This window comes from Lontra canadensis, unplaced genomic scaffold, assembly GCF_010015895.1.
Source record: "Lontra canadensis isolate GAN:19392208 unplaced genomic scaffold, GSC_riverotter_1.0 scaffold38, whole genome shotgun sequence".
NCBI classification, from domain to species: Eukaryota; Metazoa; Chordata; class Mammalia; order Carnivora; family Mustelidae; genus Lontra; species Lontra canadensis.
In genome coordinates this window covers 2193360-2216495 of record NW_022631032.1, presented here as the reverse complement: position 1 = coordinate 2216495, position 23136 = coordinate 2193360, and the positions used below count along the sequence as shown (strand labels likewise).

Below are 23136 nucleotides of genomic sequence, written 5' to 3'. Positions count from 1 at the left end.
AAAAACAATATTAAAATTCTAAAATACTAAAAAATAAATCACTAACTACAAAGCTACTATACTGTAAATGCAACGTAATAGGCATTTTCCTTATACTTTTATCTTTATGATGTGGCTTATTAAATTTCAAAACGTGAAACTCTACTAAGACTTAAAAAATTTTTTTTCTACTCTATTTAAACAAAACAAAAAACACACAGTTCACTTTTCTCACTACCCTGACTCTTATAACCACCAATATTTTTATCCACGTTATAAAAGAGATCATTGGTTATTTATCTTTCTCTGACTTATTTCACTTAGCATAATGTCCTCAAGGTCCATCCATGTTGTCCCAAATGGCAAAATTTCATTCTCTTTTACCACATATATCATATTTTCTTCTTTCCTTGATGGGTTCATAGATTATTTCCATATCTTGCCTACTATAAATAATATTATAATGAATAAGAGGGTGCATATATATCTTTTTGAATTAGTGTTTTCATTTTCTTCAAATTATTACACACAGAAGTAGATCTTCTGGTCATATGGTAGCTTTATTTTTAATTTTCTGAGGAACCACCCATACTGTTTTCCACAACAGTTTCAACAATTTATACATTCCCACCGAAAATGCATGAGGGTTTCCTTTACTGCACCTACTTGCCACACTTATTATTTCTTATCTTTTTGTTAAGAGTCATTCTAACAGGTGTGAGGTAGTGTCTAGTGGTTTTGATTTGCATTTCCCTGATGACTGATGATGCTGAGCATCTATGTTTTCATGTACCTGTCAGCCACTTGTATGTCGTCTTTGGAAAAATGTCTCCTCAGATCTTTGGACATTTTTAAATCAGTTGTTTGGTTTTTTTGTTATTGAGTTGAATCAGTTCTTTATGTATTTTGGATATTAGCCCCTTATCAGATTTGTGATTCATCATTATTTTCTCCCATTCAGTAGTATGCTTTTTCATCTTGTTGGCATAGCTTCCTCTGCTGTGCAGAAGCTTTTTAGTTCGATGCAGTCCCATTAGTTTGTTTTTGCTTTTGCTACTTTTGCTTTTGGTGTCAGATTCCAAAAATCATCACCAAGACCTGTGTCAAGGCGATTACTACCTATGTTTTCTTCTAGGAGTTTTCTCCTAGGACAAAGCTGAGAAGACTGATGACACGGATTGGTTATTTGCTTAGAAAAACTCTGCTCATTTATACACACAAATCCTTTCTGTAAGAGCACCATCTTGTGGTCAAATTGTATGCAGACTATAAGATTACCTTAACACACCAGGGCCATCCAAAAAAGATAAAATTCAACATTTTAATATATTCCAGAGACGTGAAAACAAAATTGATTTCAAAAGTACCCACTTAAAATAGGTAAGACTCTATTCAATAGATATATATTTGCTTATGTCTATTTTTCTGCTACCCTCATTTCTCACAATATTTGAAAAACTACCAACTACTGCTAGTGATCTCATTAGCAGTGATCTGCTAGTATTCTTAATACTACTGGATGAAATGTACCCAGGCTAGGTGATATACATATTTAAAATAATTATCTGCTCACATACTCTGTTCTATCTTCGATTTCAAGTCCTGCTTAACTATATTTACTTTGCACAATTTGGTTTGAACATAATTTTCCTTGCCACTGAAAACAAAAGCCAAATATGAGTTCTTTAATTTCTTCAATCATCAACACAACGTCCCATACTAAGCAGTGCACCTACTGTCCTCCTTATCAATTCATCCTGATTTAATCTATTTTGAAATAGGCTGGAGTTTTATTTGTTCAATTTACTGTTCTGACCATTTTCCCTAATTCCCAGCTCATTTTCAGTTTTAGGAATCTTGACACTGTTCTTATTATGATACACTACTATATTCATAACTGTTTAAAAGCTAAACTTTCTTTGAAGATTTCTTATATACCACGAAAATTTACCCACTGTGTCCTTTTCTTCCACAGAATTCTTCACCATTATATTGCCAATTTCTTCCCTGAAACTGCCCAGCACTGGCAAAAAAGTTTCCTTTTCAGAGTCTTAAATGATAATTATATTTAGGCTAAAATAAGGCTGAATAAAGTAACTTTCAATCACTATCTTATTTCATTCATTTTTTTCAGTAATGAGAATCAGCACCAGTACTGCAAGAACCTGTTAAGATTATTTCATAGCCCATTTCATGGTGGCAAACCCTTCATCGGGCCACTCATCAGCTCAGGATTGAGGCCCCCATTTGCTAACAAGTTCCCAAAGCTACAGTATAATGAACTTTCCTGAATTTTTATAGTTTCCTCTGATTATCACCCTGCTACTTTACTTATTATCCCCAGTAACTGCCTTTCCTCTGAACCGGCATCTTGTCCACACCTTCAACACCTTGTCCTAATGTTCATTTTTTATAGAATAGTCCAAAAATTTAATTTTTCTCTTTATTTTTGCATGTTACACACTATGTTATATCTCTCCATAAAAATATTAATCCCTGAAATCTAACAAAGTTACTAGCATAGAGGTTTAATAAATGTTTGTTAAAGGTATGTATTATTTGATAAACAAAACTAATATTCTGGCAGGTGATTTTTTCCCCCTGAAATCTTATAATCAACTTTATTCAAAAGTTTTCAAAAATTTAAACCTGACAATAGTCACTGCAAAAGTTCACATCTGCCGGGGTGCCTGGGTGGCTCAGTGGGTTTAAAGCCTCTGCCTTTGGCTCGGGTCATGATCCCTGGGTCCTGGGATGGAGCCCCACATCAGGCTCTCTGCTCAGCAGCGGGCCTGCTTCTCCTCTCTCTCTGCCTGCCTCTCTGCCTACTTGTGATCTCTGCCTGTCAAATAAATAAATAAAATCTTAAAAAAAAATAAAAGTTCACATCTGCCAGATACTCATATTGGTTATAGGTGCATTCAAACTTATACTGAGTTAAGCAATGCCCATGGTCAACCATAAGGGCTTTACGTGTACTATAATCTTCACCACAACCTTCCTCATTGTGATTTCACAAATATACTTGTCTTTCTAAAGCTTACTTTCTAGCAGAAAAACAGACAATAAGTACACAAGTAAGTGAACCTATAATCTAGTTTGACCTTGAGCACTGAATCCAAGGGCCAGCAATATCAACCTTCTCCTGAAATGAAATTAGTTAAGACTCTCATTTTTATTTTAAGTTGTCAGTTTGCTAAAATATTTATCAGTTTATTTATATTCAACTTTTGAAAAGGGGTGGGACCCTCACTGCCCATACCCCTGTCAGAATCTGCATACACATGGAAGTAACTACCAAAACAACCTACCAAGAGTGAGGAGCTGAGAGTGTGCAAATTGACTTTGCATGGTTTGTAACCATCATTATGACCAGAAATTCAAAACATCAGAAACAAAGAATTATGCTTACCTGGGAGAATTTCACGACTCAAGTATTAGTTTATATTAATTCAGTCAAGAGAAAACAGGCATAAACAAGAACAGCATATCCAGCAGGACAGAGTGCTTAGAATTCAAGTGTTCTAAAGTTCTATGTTATTCAGAATGAAGACAAAGAGATTTACTGACTTTAGTTTTTTAAGTTAAAAAGGCATATTAAAATTTCTGGGATAACCATTAAAGGAAGAGAAACACATGACTTCCAAGCAAATAAGATGGGAGATAAGACATGAGAAAATATAATCTAAATTAAGATATGAAAGGAATAAATGTCTCCTGTTGAGCTAGAGAAGCTGAAGGAACTACATTTTAGAAAGGCTCTATTTCTGCTGTTTTTCTGCTAGGGCCCATTTACTCATCTTCTATTTTGTATCTGAGTAAAAATCAAAGAAGCTATGTTCCCACTCCAAGGAAGAATCAAGAAAGTTTTAATTATTCTCTGAGGTTTGTCGCAGGCCCCCAAACATCTGATAACATCTAAGAAGAGTCATCCTAAATACGTTCCAGGAGGTTAGCTTTGAAAAACTGCAGCTGACTCTGGCATCAATACCTTCTACTTTCAATGATTTCTAAAATAACATCCATTATTCACCGTTATTTGCCTCTGATGAGCCCCTACCCTGGATTCCTGAAGGACCACTTATTCTGGACCCCTTTCAAATACAAAGGCTGAGCCCCAAGTGCAGAAACTCATTCTCCTTTCCTTCCTGAGTCTTCCAGATACTCCAGATGCTATCCTCTACCTGTCACTTGGGCTATTCATCCAACTCTGCCTTCACTTTCTCCAGCTCGTGTTTGATTTCTACCCTGCATGAAGCCAAGCACTCTCTTGGCTGGTCCTGAAGGACCCCCACTTCTGGGTTCTCAGACCAAAACTGCCTATATCACTATGTTTAAAAATTAAGAAACATACTCATGGGGCAAATAAAATCACAATGGAAATAAAAGAAAATGTTACAATGATTTAAAAAAAATTACATTTTAACACTTGCTGATACAAGTAATATTTAAAGGAAAGTTTATAAACTCCACTACTACTAGAAAAGGCAGAAACTGTTATAATATGTAACTAAAGAAACCAGGAAAAAAAAAAAAGTAAAACCAACAAACCCAAATAGAATAAACTCAAAGAAAGCAGAAGAGAAAAAACACTGTTAAGAGAAGAAGGGGGTAAGATAAAAGAACTGTCTCTGTCACTAATAGCCACCAATTTCTTCCTCTCTGTATCTCTCATTTAGCCTTCCAAGGGAAGGTCAGCTTGCTTCTACCAAACACAACCTTAGTTAATATATAGGTTATCCACACATTAAAATTATAGATTTATATGGAACACATATATTATGTGGGTAAACGTGTATGTGAAAACAGGGAGGGTGAGGATGACAGCACATGGGGGAGGGACACAAGATTTTTTTAAAAAGAGATGAATCTTTGAAAAGACCATCTTCTGGCAAGAATGGTCAAGGGGAAGAAAACAAAACAAAGCACAAATAAACATTATGAGGAATGAAAAGGGGGCCATACTTAAATATGCTATAGACAAAACCCTCAACATATTAATAACAGTATTTTGAAATAAATATAAAATGGACAAATTCCTAGAAATAATAACCTACCAAAACTATTAATAGAAAAATCTAAATGGTATAACCATTAAAAATCTTAACTAGAAATACTAAATCATCCTTCAAAGAGAATTATAAAACACAGGTTATAGTTTACTAGGAAAAAATAATCCTTATTCACAATGCATACAACCAACAAAAGATTAGTATCCAGAATATATAAAGAACTTGTAGGGACACTTGAGGGTTCAGTTGGTTAAGCAGCCAACTCTTCATTTCAGCTCAGGTCATGATCTCAGAGCCCTGGGATCAATCCCCACCTCGGGCTCCATACTTAGAGCAGAGTTTGCTTGAGGATTCTCTTCCCTTTCCCTCTGCCCCTCCCTCTACTCGCTTGCTTACTCTAAATATATAAATGTTTAAGATCAGTAAAAAGGACACCAAAGACAAAAAGGAACAAAAATCTTGAGAGGTTTATCACAGAATAGAAAACCTGGATGAGTAATAAATATATTCAACCACATTATCAAACAGGGAAATGCACATTAAAATCACAATGAGATACTATTTCTTTCAAGTCCCAAACAATGGCAGAAATAAGAATACCAGGTACTGATAAAAATACAGATCAGTTAAAACTCTTTTTATTGCTGCTGAAAATGTAAATTATTTAACTACTTGGAAAATAATCTAGTGTTACCCACAAAGATATGTATACATAACCTATGTTTTAAATAGCACTTTTTATATTTGTAATATTCTGAAAACTCAATATCCATCAAAAGTAAGATAAATTATAGTGTATTAATGAAAGAAAAAACTCCAGAGCAGTGAAAACAATCTGAAGAATATAATGTTGAGCAAAAAAGTCAAGCTGACATTATATGTACTATAATTCATTTATATAAAATGTAAAATCAGCAAAATAAACAACACAGTGATTGGAGATCTAAATGTGTGCTAGCGCTTTAGAAGAAACCAGGACTGTGGTTATTTCTGAAGGGAGTTAATGTTAGTATTAATGCTCTTTTTCTGCACCTACTAATATTTAAAACACACTTTAAACACTTCAATGTGTAGTATTTGAAATATAATAGTTATTTCCTTTGTGGGAATTTTTAGGCTTAATGATAGTATCACTGAATAAAATTCATTTATAAAATATATCCTTAAAAATGTTTTTAGAATGCTAATAAATATTATGCAATTCCCTATAACTAAGAAACCATAAACAAGGGATGGAAATTCTATATGAACGAAAAATTCTCTGAGCATGAGCTATACGAGTAACAAAAGTAATATATAATTCATAGAAAAAAAATAAAGTTTTCATCCTACCTTTATTGGTGAAATGTGAGAATGGGAAACAAATCCATGGACATTCTCAATTTCTGACAGGTTCTTCTCTGAGACATGAACTAGTTCCGGACCTATCACCTCATTAGTGATTTGTGGGGAAATGTGCTCTTGAGGAGGTGTGTCTTCATCCTGATACCGGTATTTCTGTAAAGAAAATTCAAATATATGAAAAAGTCCTAAAAAGCAAAGTGAGTTCAATTCAAATCATGGTTTCATAACTAGCCAAATAATCAATAATATTGAACTATCTAGAAAGCATATTGTATAGTTTAATGCATAAAGTCTGAGAAAAATAGGCCTCCATTTTAATCATACCTGTTTTTAATAAAGTATCTGATTATTAAAACTATTTCAGGGGCGCCTGGGTGGCTCAGTCGGTTAAAGCCTCTACCTTTGGCTCAGGTCGTGATCCCAGGGTTCTGGGATTGAATCCCGTGTTGGGCTCTCTGCTCAGCGGGGAGTCTGCTTCCCTCCACCTTGCCTGCCTCTCTGCCTACTTGTGATCTCTGTCTGTCAAATAAATAAATAAATAATCTTAAAAAAAAAAAAAAACTATTTCAGATTATGGGAAGATGGTTGAGTAGAAAGCACAAAAAATTTGTCTTTCCACTTAAGACAATTGCACAGGAATGATCTGTCTGATGTAACTATTCTGGAACTCTGGAGTCTGTTGAAGGCTTGCAATTTTCCAGGGGGTTAACTGGGATGGTAAACTGTGATTAATTTAGGTCAGCTTCACCACTTGTATTCATCACAGTACTGGAAGTTGCACCTAGAGCAATTAAGCAAGAAAAAGAAATGAAAGACATTCAGATTGCAAAGGAAGGAGTAAAATGATCTCGGTTTATAGATGATATAATATTGTATGTAGAAAACCTTAAAGACTCAGCAAGAAGCTGTCAGAACTAATGAATTCAGCAAAGTGGCTGGATACAAAGTCAACACACAAAAATCAGTTACATTTCTATACAAAATCAAGAAAGAAAATTACAAGAACAGTTCTATTTACAACAGCATCAAAAAGAATAAAATATTTGGGGATAAACAAGGTGAAATACTTGTACAGTGAAAACTACTTAAAACACTGCTGAAAGAAATTAAAGATGACAGAAAAAAAAAAATGGAAGAACATTCTGTGTTTATGGATTGGAAGACTAAATATCATTAAGATGTCAATACCACCCAAAGCAATTTACAATCCCCGTCAAAATACTAATGAGAATTCTTGCAGAAAGAGAAAAAACCCCATCCTAAAATTCATGTGGAATCTCGAGAAATCTGAATTGCCAAAATAATCATGAAAATGAACAAAGCTGGAAGACTCACACTTCCTCATTTAAAAACTTACTACAAAGCTAAAGTATTCAAACAAGTTTGTACTGGCATAAAGACAAACGTATTGACCAATGGAACAGAATAAAAGTCCAGAAATAAACCTTCACATAAATGGTCAAATTATTTTCAACAAGGGCACTAAGACTACTCAACAGGAAAAAGGCAATCTTTTCAACAAGTGGTGCTGGGAAAAGTGGATATCTACATGCAAAAAAATGAAGCTGAATCCTTACCTAATTTTTACCACAGGTAAAATTCAAAATGCATCAAGGACCTAAATGGAAGACTAAAATGATAAAACTCTTAAAAGAAAACACAGCACACAAAAGCTTCATGACACTGCATTTGGCCATGACTTCTTGGATAGGACACCAAAGGCACAGGTAACAAAAGAAAAAAAACAGACAAACTGGACTTTTTAAAATTTTGTGCATCGAAAGACCCTATCCAAAGAGTAAAAGGCAACCCAAGGAATGAGAAAGTTTTGCAAATCATATGTCTAATAAAAGATTAATATCCAAAATATATAGAAAACTCCTAACTAAAAGTCAACAATAAAACCAAACAACTCAAACACGGGCACAGAACTTGGAAAGAAATTCCCCCAAAGAAGACAAACGAATGGCCACTAAGCACATGAAATGATGCTCAACATCACTAATTGTTACAGAAATGCAAGTCAAAACTATAATGACATACCACCTCACACGCATTAGGATGATTCCTACTGAAAAAAGAGAAAAGTTCCAAAAGAAACTGGAACACTTGTGCATTACTGGGAATGTAAAATGGTACAGCCACTGTAGAAAGTAGTATGGTGGTTCCTCAAAAAAGTAAAAATAGAATTACCATATGAATCCAGCAATTCTACTTCTGGGTATATGCCCAAAAGAATTGGAAGCAGGGTCCTGAAGAGATTATTTGTACACCCATGTTCATAGCAGTACTATTCACAATAGCTAAAACCCAAGAAACCCAAGTGTCCATCAATGAAGAATGAATAAGCAAAATGTGGTATATACATACAATGGAATATTTTTAGCTTTAAGAAAAAAAAGTTGGGCAGTATGTTACATGTGGATGAACCTTGTGAACATTATGCTAAGTGAAATAAGCTAATCACAAAAAGACAAATACTGTGTAATTCCACATACACGAGGTACCTAAAATACAGCTTTATCCTTGGAACAACAGGGGTCAGGAACACCAACCCCCTATCAAAAATCCGTGTATAACCTTGACTGCCCAAAAGCTTAACTACTAATAGCTTACACTGGGAAGCCTTACCAATAACATAAACAATTAACACATATTTTGTATGTTATATATATTATAGACCATATTCTTACAATAAAGCTAGAAAAAAGCTGAGAAAATCATAATTATAATTTTATAATCAAGAAAAAACAGACTAGTATCTACAGATATTTTACATTTATAAATATTTCTTTCTTAATGTTTTTAATATTTCTAGGCTATGCAGTTCATCTGCGAGTTTTTTCAAACTGTTGCAAATCTCTAAAAGATTTTCCAATATATTTATTGAAAAAAGTCTGCAGATCAGTGGATCTGCACAGTTCAAAAGCATGTTGTTCAAGGCTCAACTGTAGTCAAAATCATAAAGACCTAAAGTTAAAATGGTTGCTGCCACAGGCTGTGGGGAGGGGAGAACTGTGACACTTAACAGACATCAAGTTTCACTTTCACGTGATGAAAAGAGTTATGGGGATGGATGGTGCTAATGCCTGCACTATCATGTGAATGTATATTAATACTACTGAACTATAAACTTAAAAATAGTTAAATGGTAAACTTTTTGTTATGTGTACTTTATCATTTAAAAAAAGACTAAGTTTAAGAAATAATTCAGAGCTAGAAAGGTGAAAAAGAAATCTGAATACAGATTTGCTCATTTCTTACCCAATGTCAGCTGAATGCTGTTATCTCTAACTACACAGTTGTTTAAGTGAAGTCAAAATGAAAAGCCAAAGTTGTTTGACTAAATTAGTTTGGTTTTCTTATTCAGTTAACGGATATAAAAATGAAAAAAGCCTTTTCAAATCCTAACTGAAAGTTAGTCTATTAGAGAACAGTATTTTTTTTTTAACTATAAGAGAATTTTTGTCTCTCTCGCTCTCTCACACTTAACTCTATGTAATCTATTTTTAAAGGAACATCATTTTAAGAAAACCAAATCTACCTTACCCCATACACAAAAGTAAAGGAAATCATAATTATAGGAACTGGTAGAAAATAAAAGTACATGTTTTTCAACTCAAGCTGAGAATGTGTATACATACACACAAAACCAAAACAAACTAAAATATTCTCCCCCTTCCCCAAGAAAAATACTCATAAAGAAAAAGACACAAGTCACGATAGAAACAAATTTTGTAACAAAATTATTAGCCACTATTAGCAGCTCTTATAAATCATTAAAAAAAAACCATAGCAAACATCATAATGGGATAGTCACAGAAGGCATACAAATGGATCAGTAGTAAACTTCTAGAAAAAACATGCTCAACTTCCTTAGTATGTAAAAATTACAATGTTAGCATTCAGAGAAATGGGCATAAATCATCATATTCTTGGTAGGGGTCTTTTTCTGGTGGGCAGATTGCAATGTTTCACAAGTCCTGAAAATGTTTCTATTCCTTAATCCAATAATTCCACTTCTAGAAACTAATCTTACACACAGCATCAGTAAAGAGCATAAATATTTGTTGTATACAAATATGTACATTGTAAAATATATTAAAAATCCCTTTAACTCTGAATTTCAGTGCTGCAAGTTAATACACAACCTCAGCATCACTTGTTAAATAACATCCTTCTGTGAAATGGTAAATTACATGGAAAACAATCAAGCTCCTATCACTATTAGCTAGTTCATTTAACATGATATATGAAATATTTTTATGCGCTAACCTCAGATTATTTTCAAAACCAATGGAAAGAATTCTCTACTTTATCCTGAGTATGGCTGAAGGTACAAAAACACTCACAAAATTTAACACAGTTTAAATACTCAATTGAGCAGAAGAAAAATCTACATACACTTAACACTTTAATAGTAGATAGGATTATAAGGAAAGAAACTCAATTATCATTTTTTTCTTTCCTTCTCTCCAGGCTCCCCCCATAGCCATCTTTTCAAACTTTACAGCTACTTCACAACTTAATATGTACTTTGACGAGAGTACATGCAGGAAGATATTCACTAAAATTTGTAGTGAAGAAAAACTGGAAACAAGCTTCCTATCAATATACCCAAAAAAAAAAAAAAACCTAACAAAATTATGGTACATTCTACAAAAGTTATAGACATTTAGGGTAAAAATCTACTTCTTTTTATAGGAAAACCTGAAAACATAGATTGCTGAATGAAGAAAGCATGTTTTGAAGCTAACAGTTTGAACATTTGATTTTTTAGACTTTATTTATTTGAGAGAGAGGGAGAATGGGTGGTGGGCAGAAGGGGAGGAAGGAGAAGACTACCCACTGAGCAGGGAGGGAGCAGTCATGTTACATGGAGCTAGATTTCAGGACCTTGACATCATGACCTGAGTCAAAGGCAGCTACTTAACTGGGCCACCCAGATGCCCCAGTTTGAACCTTTAAACCAAATCAATAGTATACTTATGTATATGTATAATATGTAAATGCATATGCAATATATGCATACACGTATATATACATATCTTCATGTCTATGTGTATGTGTGTACATCTCTCTCCATATCCATGAATGTACACAAGTAATGTGAGAGAATCTAACAGAATTTAAAACAACAACAAAAAAAATGGTTCATACTGAAAAGGAAAGAAATCACTAAAAAATCTGTCTTTTAAATATCTTTTTTAATAGATGTTACCCCTTGTAATTACTGAAAAACTCAAGGCATCTGACCTGGCCTTTCCCAGTAAAAATCACTCTATATTCATGGAACAATTCAATGCAGCCCTTTTGCTTCTGTATTTTCTGCAAAGTAGCCGCTGAATGCAATAACTTGACCAGTCTCATGTTTAATCCTTTTGGCAAGACTATAGATAGTACTGTGTCCTTTTATCAAGAATTATATAAGGTCTGGTTATCTCTTCTTGCAATGTTAGGAGCTCTTGATAGTCAATGCCTTAATCAGTTCACTCACTGAGAGCTGCAAAATGGTGACAGTCTAATTCTACAATTTCATTTTCATTTATTAAACAGTATATACATAAATATTTCTCTTCACCTACTATCTGGTTATCTACTGATATGGTTCACACATGAATAACAGGAGAAATACTTAAATTGTTACTTTACCAGTTTTCAAGACAGATTTTAAAAAAAATGGTTCCTTATCATCCTCTTAAAGCAAGTAGGAGGGTTTTAGATACCATGCACCTGATCAAAATGTCATCTGGCTTTTTTTTTTTTCCAGCAACCCACAAGCTAATCCTGATACTCATATGGAGATGCAAAAGACCCAGCAGAGTCAAAACAATCTTTAAACAGAAGAGCAAAGTTGGGGCACCCAGATGGCTCAGTCAGTTAAGCAGCTGCCTTAGGCTCAGGTCTGATGATCCAGCCCCACAACCGGCTCCCTGCTCAGCGGAGAGCCTGCTTCTCACTCTCCCTCTGTCTGCTGCTCTATTTGTGCTTTCTCTGTATCCCTCTGTCAAATAAATAAATAAAAATCTTAAAGGAAAAAAAAAGAAGAGCAAAGTGGAGGACCCACACTTCCCAATTTCAAAACATTCTACAAAGTTGTGTTTTTTAAAGATTATTTATTTATTTGAGGGAGGGAGGGAGAGAGAGAGATCACACACGCATGCACCTGAGTGTGAACACAGTGCACTAGTGGCATGCGGGGCAAAGGGAGAAACAGATTCCCTGTTGCACAGGAAACCTGATGTGGGTCTTGATCCCATGACCTGAGCTGAAGGCAGATACTTAACCAACTGAACCACCCAGGTGCATCTACAAAGCTGTATCAATCAAGACTGTGATACTGGTGTAAAGACAGACGTGTATCAATGGAACAGAATTAAGAGTCCAAAAATGTATCATTGCATTTATGGTCAACTGATGTTCAACAAGGTGCCAAGAGAATTTAATGGGGGAAAGAAGAGTCTTTTCAACAAATGATGCTGAGACAACTGGATGCAAAGTAATTAAATCAGACCTCTTTCTAACACTATGTATAAAAATTAATTCAAAATGGATCAAGATCTAAATATAAGAGCTAAAACATAAAACTCTTAGAAGTAAACATAAATATACATCTTTACAACCTTGGATTTAGAAGTGGTTTCCTAGGTACAACAACTAAAGCATAAGCAGATAAATTTGACTTGATATAAATGAAAAACTTTTGTTCATCAAAGGGCATTATCAAGAAAGTGAAAAGATAACCCTCAGAATGGAAGAGAATATTTGCAGATCATATATTTGTTAACAGTAGCTAGAAAACATAAGGTGTCTGGTTAAGTCTCCTGAACACATAATGAATTCTTACAACTCAACAATAAAAAATCGAATTGTAAAATGGACAAAGAATTTAAACAGACTTTTTTTTTCCAAAGAAAATACAAAAATGGACAATAAGCACATGAAAAGATGTTCAACATCATTAGTTATCACAGAAATGCAAATCAAAACTGCAATGAGCTATCACTTCACATCCACCACGACAGCTATAACCAAAAAGACTGATGATAAGAACACATGCTGGTGAGGATGTGGAGAAATGGGGACTGTCAGTGTTGGGGGAATGTAGTCATTCTGGAAATAGTGAAACCATTCTGGAAAGCAGTTTGGTAGTTCCTCAAAAGGTAAAAAGAGTTACCATTTGAGTAATTTCACTTCTGCATATATAGCCAAGAGAACTGAAAAGGTGCATTCATACAAAAACTTGTATACAAATATTCATAGTATTATTATTCATAACAGCCCCAAAGTGGAAACAACCAAAATGTCTAACAATTTATAAATGAATAAATAAAATGTGTTATATCCATACCATGGAATATTCTTTGGCTATAATAAATAAGTTATTTATAGATTCTACAACATTGAACTTTGAAAATATTATGTTAAGTGTAAGAAGCCAGTCACAAAAAGCCACATACCATATAATTCCACTTATATGAAATGATCGGAACAGGCAAATTTCATAGAACCAGAAAGTAGGTTAGTGATTTCCAAAGACTTGTGAGAGGAAGAAATAGGAATCAACTGCTGGTGAGTATAGTTTCTCTCTGGGTGATGGAAATGTTCTGCAATTTAGGAATGACAGCTGCACAACCTTGTGCACAGAGCTATACACACTTGAAAATGATGACTGTTACGGTATGTGATTATTTTAATTTAAAAATTACTACTAAAGTGTCATTATAAATGGATGGATTAAACATATTTGATTGGCTAAATTCACTGCAAATATTCTTTGGAAGCTCGAATTGTCTTATCCCTAGCCAGTAAGACTCTATTCATCTCTGAGTCCCCTTATACCTGACACTTTTAAGAAAGTTTAATACAACAAAGTATGGTCACCAAAAGGAGAAAAAAAAGGGATTCCCTGAGGTACAATTATTACTTGAGAAAGTATTTCCAAGTTGCTTTCCAGGCCTACCATTACCACGCACTGTAATATTCATCTGTATTTCTTATTATCTAAAGGTTGCGCTCAACCAATTACCAAAAATATTTTAACACTGAAAACTTCGTATAAAATGAGTTTGCTAATACAGTAGAATGCATAAAACTAACCCTCCTACAAGGATGGTCCACATCTAAATTAGCTAACACTTATACTAGAAAAGAATGACAAAATGGGGATGAGAGAATGGGGATGGAGAAGGAAGATTTAAAAATGACTGTATTAAGAACATTCTAAATACCCATTTAGAAATTTTCCCATTCTTTTTTATGTTTAAGGTTGGTATCTTCAGTATCAAACCTTCCACTGCTCTTCATCTTGGTTACCAATATTGGCAACATTACTACTTACTGACTATAGTGGTTTGAAAGCTATTTTAATTTGGAATGTAAATACGTTACTACTTCACTGCTGTTACATATTTTCCAGAACTGTTTCTTAAGAAACAGTAAGTTTTCTGATTAATAGACACCACACAGATTCCCAAGTCTATCAGAAAATTAAAATGGTTGAAATTAAGACCAAAATCTTTCTATTTTACTAGAATAAGTTTCTTAATGCTGATCAGTAGAATAAACATAGTTGTTAGTTTGTAAGTATCTCCTTATCTACCTCTCAACCTATAAACATTTGTTGTTTCTGTAATAAATTAAAAAGAAATATTTTTGCACCACCTATGTTTTACTAGTACACTGTTCCATGTACCCCCAACATATTTCTTATAAGAAAAGCAATAAATAAGACATCAACATTAAGTGCAGTGGTGGGCTTTAAAATTAATTTCTAAAACAGAAGATTATTAGAAAGAAGATTATCATATGTTGAAGAATGCAGAGACAAAATCACCACTAGTTTGGAACCCAATTTCCAAATTTCAATAAAAACTTAAGTGCTGGGTATGCACTGTGAGTGTTTGTAAATATGGGGATAAATAAAACTTAGATGTTGATGAAAATATTTTAAATATTTGTTAAAATTCAATGGTAAAGACCTGTATAGAAAGAGAACTCATAAAAATTAGAAGACAGAAGAAATGGAAGGAAGGAGGGAGGGATGGAAGAAAGGAAGGAAGGAAAGAATTGAAATTAAAGAAGTTAGGAAACGGGCACCAGTTAGAATGGCAAAATTTGATAAGACAAGAAACAACAAATATTGGAGAGGCTGTGGAGAAAGAGGAATCCTCTTACACTGTTGGTGGGATTGCAAGATGGTATAGCCACTATGGAAAACAGGGTGGAGGTCCCTCAAAAAATTAAAATAGGAGGGCCTAGGTGGCTCAGTCGTTAAGCATCTGCCTTTGGCTCAGGTCATGATCCCAGGGTCCTGGGATCAAGCCCCATGTCAGGCTCCCTGCTCAGTGGGAAGCCTGCTTCTCCCTCTCCCACTCCCCCTGCTTGTATGACCTCTTTCTCTATGTCTCTGTCAAATAAATAAATAAAATCTTTAAAAAGAAATAGAGCTACCCTATGACCCTGCAATTGTACTACTGGGTATTTATCCCAAAGCTACAGATGTAGTGAAAAGAAGGGCCATATGCACCCCAATGTTCACAGTAGCAAGGTCCAAACTATGGAAATAGCCAAACTATGGAAAGAGCTGAGATGCCCTTCAAAAGACAAAATGGATAAAGATGTGACCCATGTATACAATGGAATATTACTCAGCCATCAGAAATGATGAATACCCAACTTTTGCATCAACATGGATGGGACTGGAGGAGATTATGCTGAGTGAAATAAGTCAAGCAGAAAAAGTCAATTATTATATGGTTTCACTTATTTGTGGAACATAAGGAATAGCATGGAGGACATTAGGTGAAGGAAGGGAAAAATGAAGGGGGGGAAATCGGAGGGGGAGACGAACCATGAGAGACTGTGGACTCGGAAAAACAAACTAAGGGTTTTAGAGGGGAGGTGGGTCAGGTGATGGATATTAAGGAGGGGACACACACTGCATGGAACACTGGGTGTTATACACAAACAATGAATCATGGAACACTACATCAAAAACCAATGATGTACTGTACTAACATAATAAAAAAAATTTAGGAAATGGGAAGAAATTAAAACACATGCATGAAAACTGTGATAAATATATGATGTGAGGAATTAAAAAATGAATGATCGCAATAAATGTAAATGTATTATAAGTACATTTAAATTCTATCAAGGAATAGCTCATTCCTGCATTTCTGAGGATGATGGAAAGCTTCTAAATTCATTAGACAATCAGTTTACAGAACCTTAAAACAAGAAACCAATCTTCAAATATGAAGACAAAGATGTTTTGGAAGGCAAAACAGCAAATTAAATACAATGGTTCATGTATTCATTTTTTAAAAACCATATGAACAGATCAAAGAACAAAATTCATATGATCATCTTAGTAGAAGCTTAAAGAATACTCTAAGAATCTGCCACAAAGTTAAATCTATTCCTAATTATGGCGGTGGGGCAGCTCTTAATAATAAAGAAAATGAAGCATTTAAAGCATCTACCAGCAATCATCATATTTAATGATGAAACATTAAAAGCATTTCTATAAAGTGAAGTTCAAGGCAATATCACTCTTATTAATATTTTTCTAGCATTTCTAAACAATCTGCTAAAAGCAAAAAAAGAAAAGGGGTGCCCAGGTGACTCAGTCTGTTAAGCATCTGCCTTCAGCTCAGGTCATGATCTCAGAGTTCTGGGATCAAGCCCCACAATGGGCTCTCTGCTCAGTAGGGAGGTCTGCTTCTCCCTCTCACTCTCCCTCTGTGCTCGCGCTCTCTCTCAAGTAAATAAATAAAATCTTGAAAAAAAAAAGAACTTCCTAAAACTGCTCCCCAAAATTGCAAAGGGGTGTGAACATTTTTCAGAACAGATGCTCAGAGCTTTAGTCAGTTTCTTAAAAGAGATTTGGGATAATTAGTTTATGTAAGTTTGGGAGCTTGGGGGGTGGTGCACAGGGAAGGGCCAAGATCAGAATGATCACTTTTAGATATGCTATAAAAGTGATGGAAGACTGTAAGCTGGGGAAGGGAAAATACGTGTATAAATACTGTGTATAAGAATTTTAATTTTAAAATACAATAAGCAAATAAGTCATTTTTTAAAAGATTTTATTTATTTGAGAGAGAGCACAAGTTGGGAGGAGGGGCAGAGGGCAAGGGAGAAGCAGACTCCCTGCTGAGTAGGGAACCCAATGCAGGGCTCGATCCCAGGACCCTGAGATCATGACCTGAGCCAAATGCAGACACTTAACCAAATGAGTCACCCAGGCAACACCAAATAAGTCATTCTTACATGATGACACAAGTTATGACAAATGGATAAACTGTAAAATCCAATAGGCATAATTCTAGTCATAACTTCCACTTTGCTCTATTAAATTAGGACTATAAAGAAAAACCTGAATTTTAAAATGATCAATTCTGTAACAATCTAATAGAAAAATGGGCTATTTTTCTCACTTAAAATTTTTTGTTTTAAATGAAGGAAACTATTTTATAGTTTCAAAGTTTACTATTCATAACAAGATCTAAACTTCCATTTTATAAAATATTTAGAAAACTTTGTCACAATCTGTATTATGAACTTTTGGAAAACAGTTCTAAAACCCACAGGTTATAGTGTGACCTTCAAAAGACTGGGTTTCCTAAAAAAAAAAAAGGGGGGGATATTTTAATTTCTTAAAATTGATCTACTAGCTAGTACCATATTTCACCCAATCCAGTACATATCATCAATCATACAGCACCCCACTTATTATATGTACACCTTAAAAAGAAAAAAACAATAACAAATTGTGAAGTCCATTAATTACAAATGCTTTGAAATTCAAAAAGGTTAAATGAGAAGAAAGTGTCTCTTACAATCAATGAAATACAATCATTTAAAACCACAGAAATGTTCTGTATTTCTTCTCAAAAAGCATTACTTTCACTCTTTGGACCTTTAACAGCTAAAAATCATTATTTTCAAGAGTTAAAATATACTTTTCAGTTTCAAGGTCAAAATAAATGGCCTCAGAGACAAAGAAATAGGCATTTAATTTTGTCACTCAGGCAGCCTAGAGCCACAGAACATATGACTGAAAATGTTGGCAACACTATACAGCTGACCCTTGAAAGTGGGTCCTTATATACAGCTTTTTTTTTTTTTGACAAAGATATGACAGTACTGTATTTTCTCTTATTATTTTCTTAGTAATTTAGGTTTCTCTAGCTACTCTAAGAATACAGTATATAATGCATGTATCATACAAAATATGTGTCGATCAACTCCTTATGTTATCAGTAAGGCTTCCTGTCAACAGTAGGCTATTAATCAAGTTTTGGGGGAGTCAAAAGTTAAACAATTTTCAACTGTGCAGAGTATTATGTCTCTAACCACCCCCAAGTTATTCAAGGGTGAACAGTAATTAAAATAGGGCTGGTGGGTGCCAAACTGGCACAGGTCAAAGCCACAAAAGCAATGGGGAGCTACTTTTAAGACAGGCACAGAAAGCAATGCAATATATCAACTGCAAAAAATCATGTCCGGTTGGGAATAAGTCTCTAAGTAAAAGGCCCTGGTGCAGGTAACTTGTCTTTAATTTCCTCAAATACAGTTCAAAGAACCCCTTGCTTTCAGGGTAGCAAAGAGCCAAGAGTTCTTTTATGTTCCAATTAAAAATTATAATTTTATTCCTATGGCTTGTTTAGGAATAATCAGATATGAACCAATGTGACTTCCACATTACATTAACATCATTCTCTCTACCTTACCAATCTTGAAAGAGATAAATGCAATACAAAAATGCATACAAAACACTATATTGGTTTTGTTCTTAACAGTGGTTTAAAATGAAACTGGAGAAATACAGCAAAAGAATCATGTAACTATAACCACTAATATTAAATTGATTTAGAGCTTATTTTCCTGGTCCATGACAAAAGCTGTTTCAAGACCACTTTACCACCAGTTCCAGACAAAATATTTTAAAGTGGGCTTAACCATGTTATTGGTAAAACATCTGCTGGTTTGGGATAGCAACTACAATATGGTTTTTCCTATTAGTTCATTAATAAAATTAACTATTACATGCATTAACTGAGAACTGGGAGGAATATTTTAGATACAATTAAAACATTGCCTGTGGTTAAACAATTCTTAGTTTTCAGCCAATATGAACAGAAACCAATCTATATAACCAAGGAAATAATTTGGCCAAAAAACTGATCACTGATAAATATCTTTTATCATTATATTACTGATATATTATCATTATATTATATATCATTATATCATTATGTTATCTATTATATATGTAATATATAATTTATATTCTATTCATATTATATTATATATTTATTAATATCATTATATTACTGATAAATGCCTTTAAGTAAACAATTCTTTCAACTATTCACTTGCCTGGAATAGAAACAAATTTAAAATCCCTAGAACCACTGATAGTAACTGCTGAAAGGCTAAAGCCCAAGAACAGAATTACTAATTCAAAGCATTTTAAGAAAGGAATTGTGACAAGCCAAGATAAAAGATTTTCCCACACATCAAATGATATTAAGCTTATAGATAATGTGTTTGGTCTTTATATGATAAAGCCATGCATGAGAAACAATCTGCCCTACCAATATTGCTATTTATTGCCTTCACCTTCCCCCGGAAACAAAGCCTGGGTTGGAGGGGGATAGAGGAAGGAACAACAAAATACAGTAAAAATAAGATCGCTCTGTTTTATGATTTTGTAAGAATACACACACTTTAAAATTAGCCATAGATGAGATAAAAATCTTAAACAAAAACCACAAAGAAAAAAAAAAGAGTATCTTCAAAAAATAATTCCTCAGAAAAGACAAAAAAAAATCTAGAAACCAATCTCACTTAGAAATTTATTTGTGGGGCACCTGGCTCAACCCCTGAAGCCTCTGACTCTCCGTTTTGGCTCAGGTCATGATCTCAGTGTCCTGAGATGGAGTCCCACATCCAGTTCCATGCTGAGCATGGAGTCTTCCTGAGATTCTCTCTCTCCTTCTCTTTTCTGCCCCTCCCTACAGCTCTCTCTCCCTCAAATAAATAAATCTTAAGAAAAAAAAAAAGTAAATGCAAAATTCCAAAATAAAACATCAGCAAACACATCTTGGAAGAACATCAAAATAATATTAGAAACCAAGTAGAATATACTCCAAAAATGTCAGAATAATTAAATATACACAATAATTTAAAACAACTGACCTCACTAATAAGTCAAAAGGAAAAAAATTATAGTAACAAATGCCAAATAGTCAACAAACAAAAAAATATCTATTACTGATGGTTTTACAATGACTACCACCTCTGAGAGTGAAACAGGAACAGATGGGCAATTTCCTACATAAATCAAACCAAAAACCACCACATCATAGTTAATAGCAAAATATCAGCCATACACTCAGTAAAATCAGAAATAAAATCAATTGTATGCTTTTCTATGGATGCTATAACAAGTTACCACAAATATAGTGACTTAAAACAACACAAATTTATTATTCTTTCCGTTCTGTACTTGAGAACTCCAAAATGGGTTTCACTGGGCTAAAATCTAAGTGTCAGCACAGCTGTACTTCTTTTGGAAAAATCTGTTTCCTTGCCTTTTTCAGTTTCTGGAGGCTGTCCTTGGCAACTAACCCACGTTTTCCATCGTCATTGCAAACAGTGTCAGTCCAAGTCTTCACATATTTGTATCTTTGGTTCTGTTTTCCAATTCCTGTTTCCACTTTTAAGGAACCTTGTGATTACACTGGGTCTGTGTGAACAATCCAGGATAATCTCGCTGTCTTAGTATCAAGTGATTAGCAAACTTATTTCCACTTGACCTTAATTTCTTTTTGCTATGCAACCCTAACATATTTATAGATTCCAGGGACTAAAACAGATATCTGTGGGGGAGGGGACATTATCTGCCTACCACAGTATGCCTTTGAGAAATAAATAAGTAAATAATCTACAATGTAAAGAATCAAATCACTTCCAGAGATTCTTCTAAGACATTTTTTTTTAAATCGCAATTTATTCTTTTTTAAAAAACATTTTGAGAGAGAGAGAGAGCGAGCGAGCGAGCATGAACACGCATAAGCAGATGGAGCAGCAGGCAGAGGGAGAGGGAGAAGCAGGCTCCCGGCTGAGCACAGAGCCTGATGAAGGGCTTGATCCCAGGACCCTGGTCATGACCTGAGCCAAAGGCAGATGTTTAACCAACTGAGCCACCCAGGTGCCCCTTGGTATTTATTGTTATTTTATAAAGAATTCCTAGGCACCTGGTGGCTCAGTCCGTTAAGCAACCAACTCTTGATTTTGGCTCTAGTCATGATTGCAGGACCCTGAGATCAAGCTCCATGTTGGGCATGGAGCCTGCTTAAGATTCTCTCTCTCTCCCTCTCCCTCTGTCCCTCCCTGCTAAAAAACAAAACAAACAAAATCCCTCCTAATTACTTAAGATATGTCCTTGATTTAATATTCTTTTATCCACCCCAAAAGTCAACATTCTAATTAATGGAAAAACACTACAGCTGTTCACATTAAAGTCAGCAATAGGGGAAAATAAGACTATCACAACTGCTGCTAACACTGTCTAGGAGTTGTAAGAAATATAAAAATTAAAAAGAAGATAAAATTATCACAATTTGCCAATGAACTAATGGTAAACCCAGAAATCCCAGGAGAAATGCAGAAAATAATATAAATTTGGTTAAGCTATGAACATTTCATATGAAATATGAAATTCGGTTAAGAAAATGAATGTACAGAAATCAATAATTTTCTTTAAGTCAGAGATCTATAAACTATGTTGACCTGTCAAATTTGACTTGCTGCCTTTTTTGGTAAATAAAGTTATACTAGGCCACAGCTATAGTCATTTATAATGTATGTACTGATTACTGTCATTTTGAAGCTGCTTTTGAGCTGCTTTCTCAATACAATGGTGTTGAGAAGTTGATGATTTGTAAAGCCTAAAATTATTATTTTCTGGCCCTTACAGAAAAGTCTGCTGACCCCCAATTTAAACTTATATAATCAATCAGATGGTAGGATGAAATAAAAGACTGTATTTGTAATAGAAATGAAAAAGATAAAATGTCCAGGCATAAATACATTTGAGGTATCCAAATGTCTAACAACCAAATGGAAAAGGAAGACATATCATGGTCTTGGCAGGAAGAAATCAACTTAAAGATATCATCTCCCGTCCTTGCTTTTAAAAAATTTAAAATGATCCCAAGAAGGCCAACAAGAAACTTACTCATTTATTGAATGAACTTATTCATTATCATAAATACATTTATGTATTTATTTAGGAATAGAAGAGGTAACTAAAATTCATGAAAACTAATCAGCATAAAGAGAGGAAAACTACAAATAAAGAATAGTAAGTGTAAATTATCTTCAACAAATTTTTAAACTTAATATAAAACCTTGATAATTAAAATATGGTGGTACTGATGGGTAAACAAAAAGTTCAGTGAAAAAAAGAAAATCAGTACCTTATTAATAGAATTTTAGTACTAGTTGATAAAGGCATTTTATTTTTCCATTTTCCATTTCCAACCAATATCACTGGATGAAAGGATAGATTATTCAATAAATAATAAGGGGGAAAATGGGTAGCTGTTACATAAAAATTTCCAAATGTATGAAAAGATTTTTAAAATGCAAACCTAAAAACCCAAGATTCTTCTAGACAAATCTTTTATAACTAGAGTTTAGAGATCAATGTGACTATAACATAAAATGAAAAAGTCATTTTAAAAAATGACTTATAAATGTGATCAGCTATCCAAAAGTAAAA

General features: G+C 34.1%; 1 protein-coding gene across 15 annotated transcripts in view; it reads right to left on the bottom strand.

Moving 5' to 3' along the window:
• DLG1 (discs large MAGUK scaffold protein 1) overlaps positions 1 to 23136 on the bottom strand; it is a 253340-nt gene that overhangs the window by 144881 nt on the left and 85323 nt on the right. For all 15 annotated transcript variants that reach the window (XM_032869311.1, XM_032869310.1, XM_032869312.1 and 12 more), the window contains one exon: positions 6324 to 6488. In XM_032869311.1, coding sequence (XP_032725202.1) covers positions 6324 to 6488 — 165 coding nt within the window. The remainder of the gene's footprint in view (positions 1 to 6323; positions 6489 to 23136) is intronic.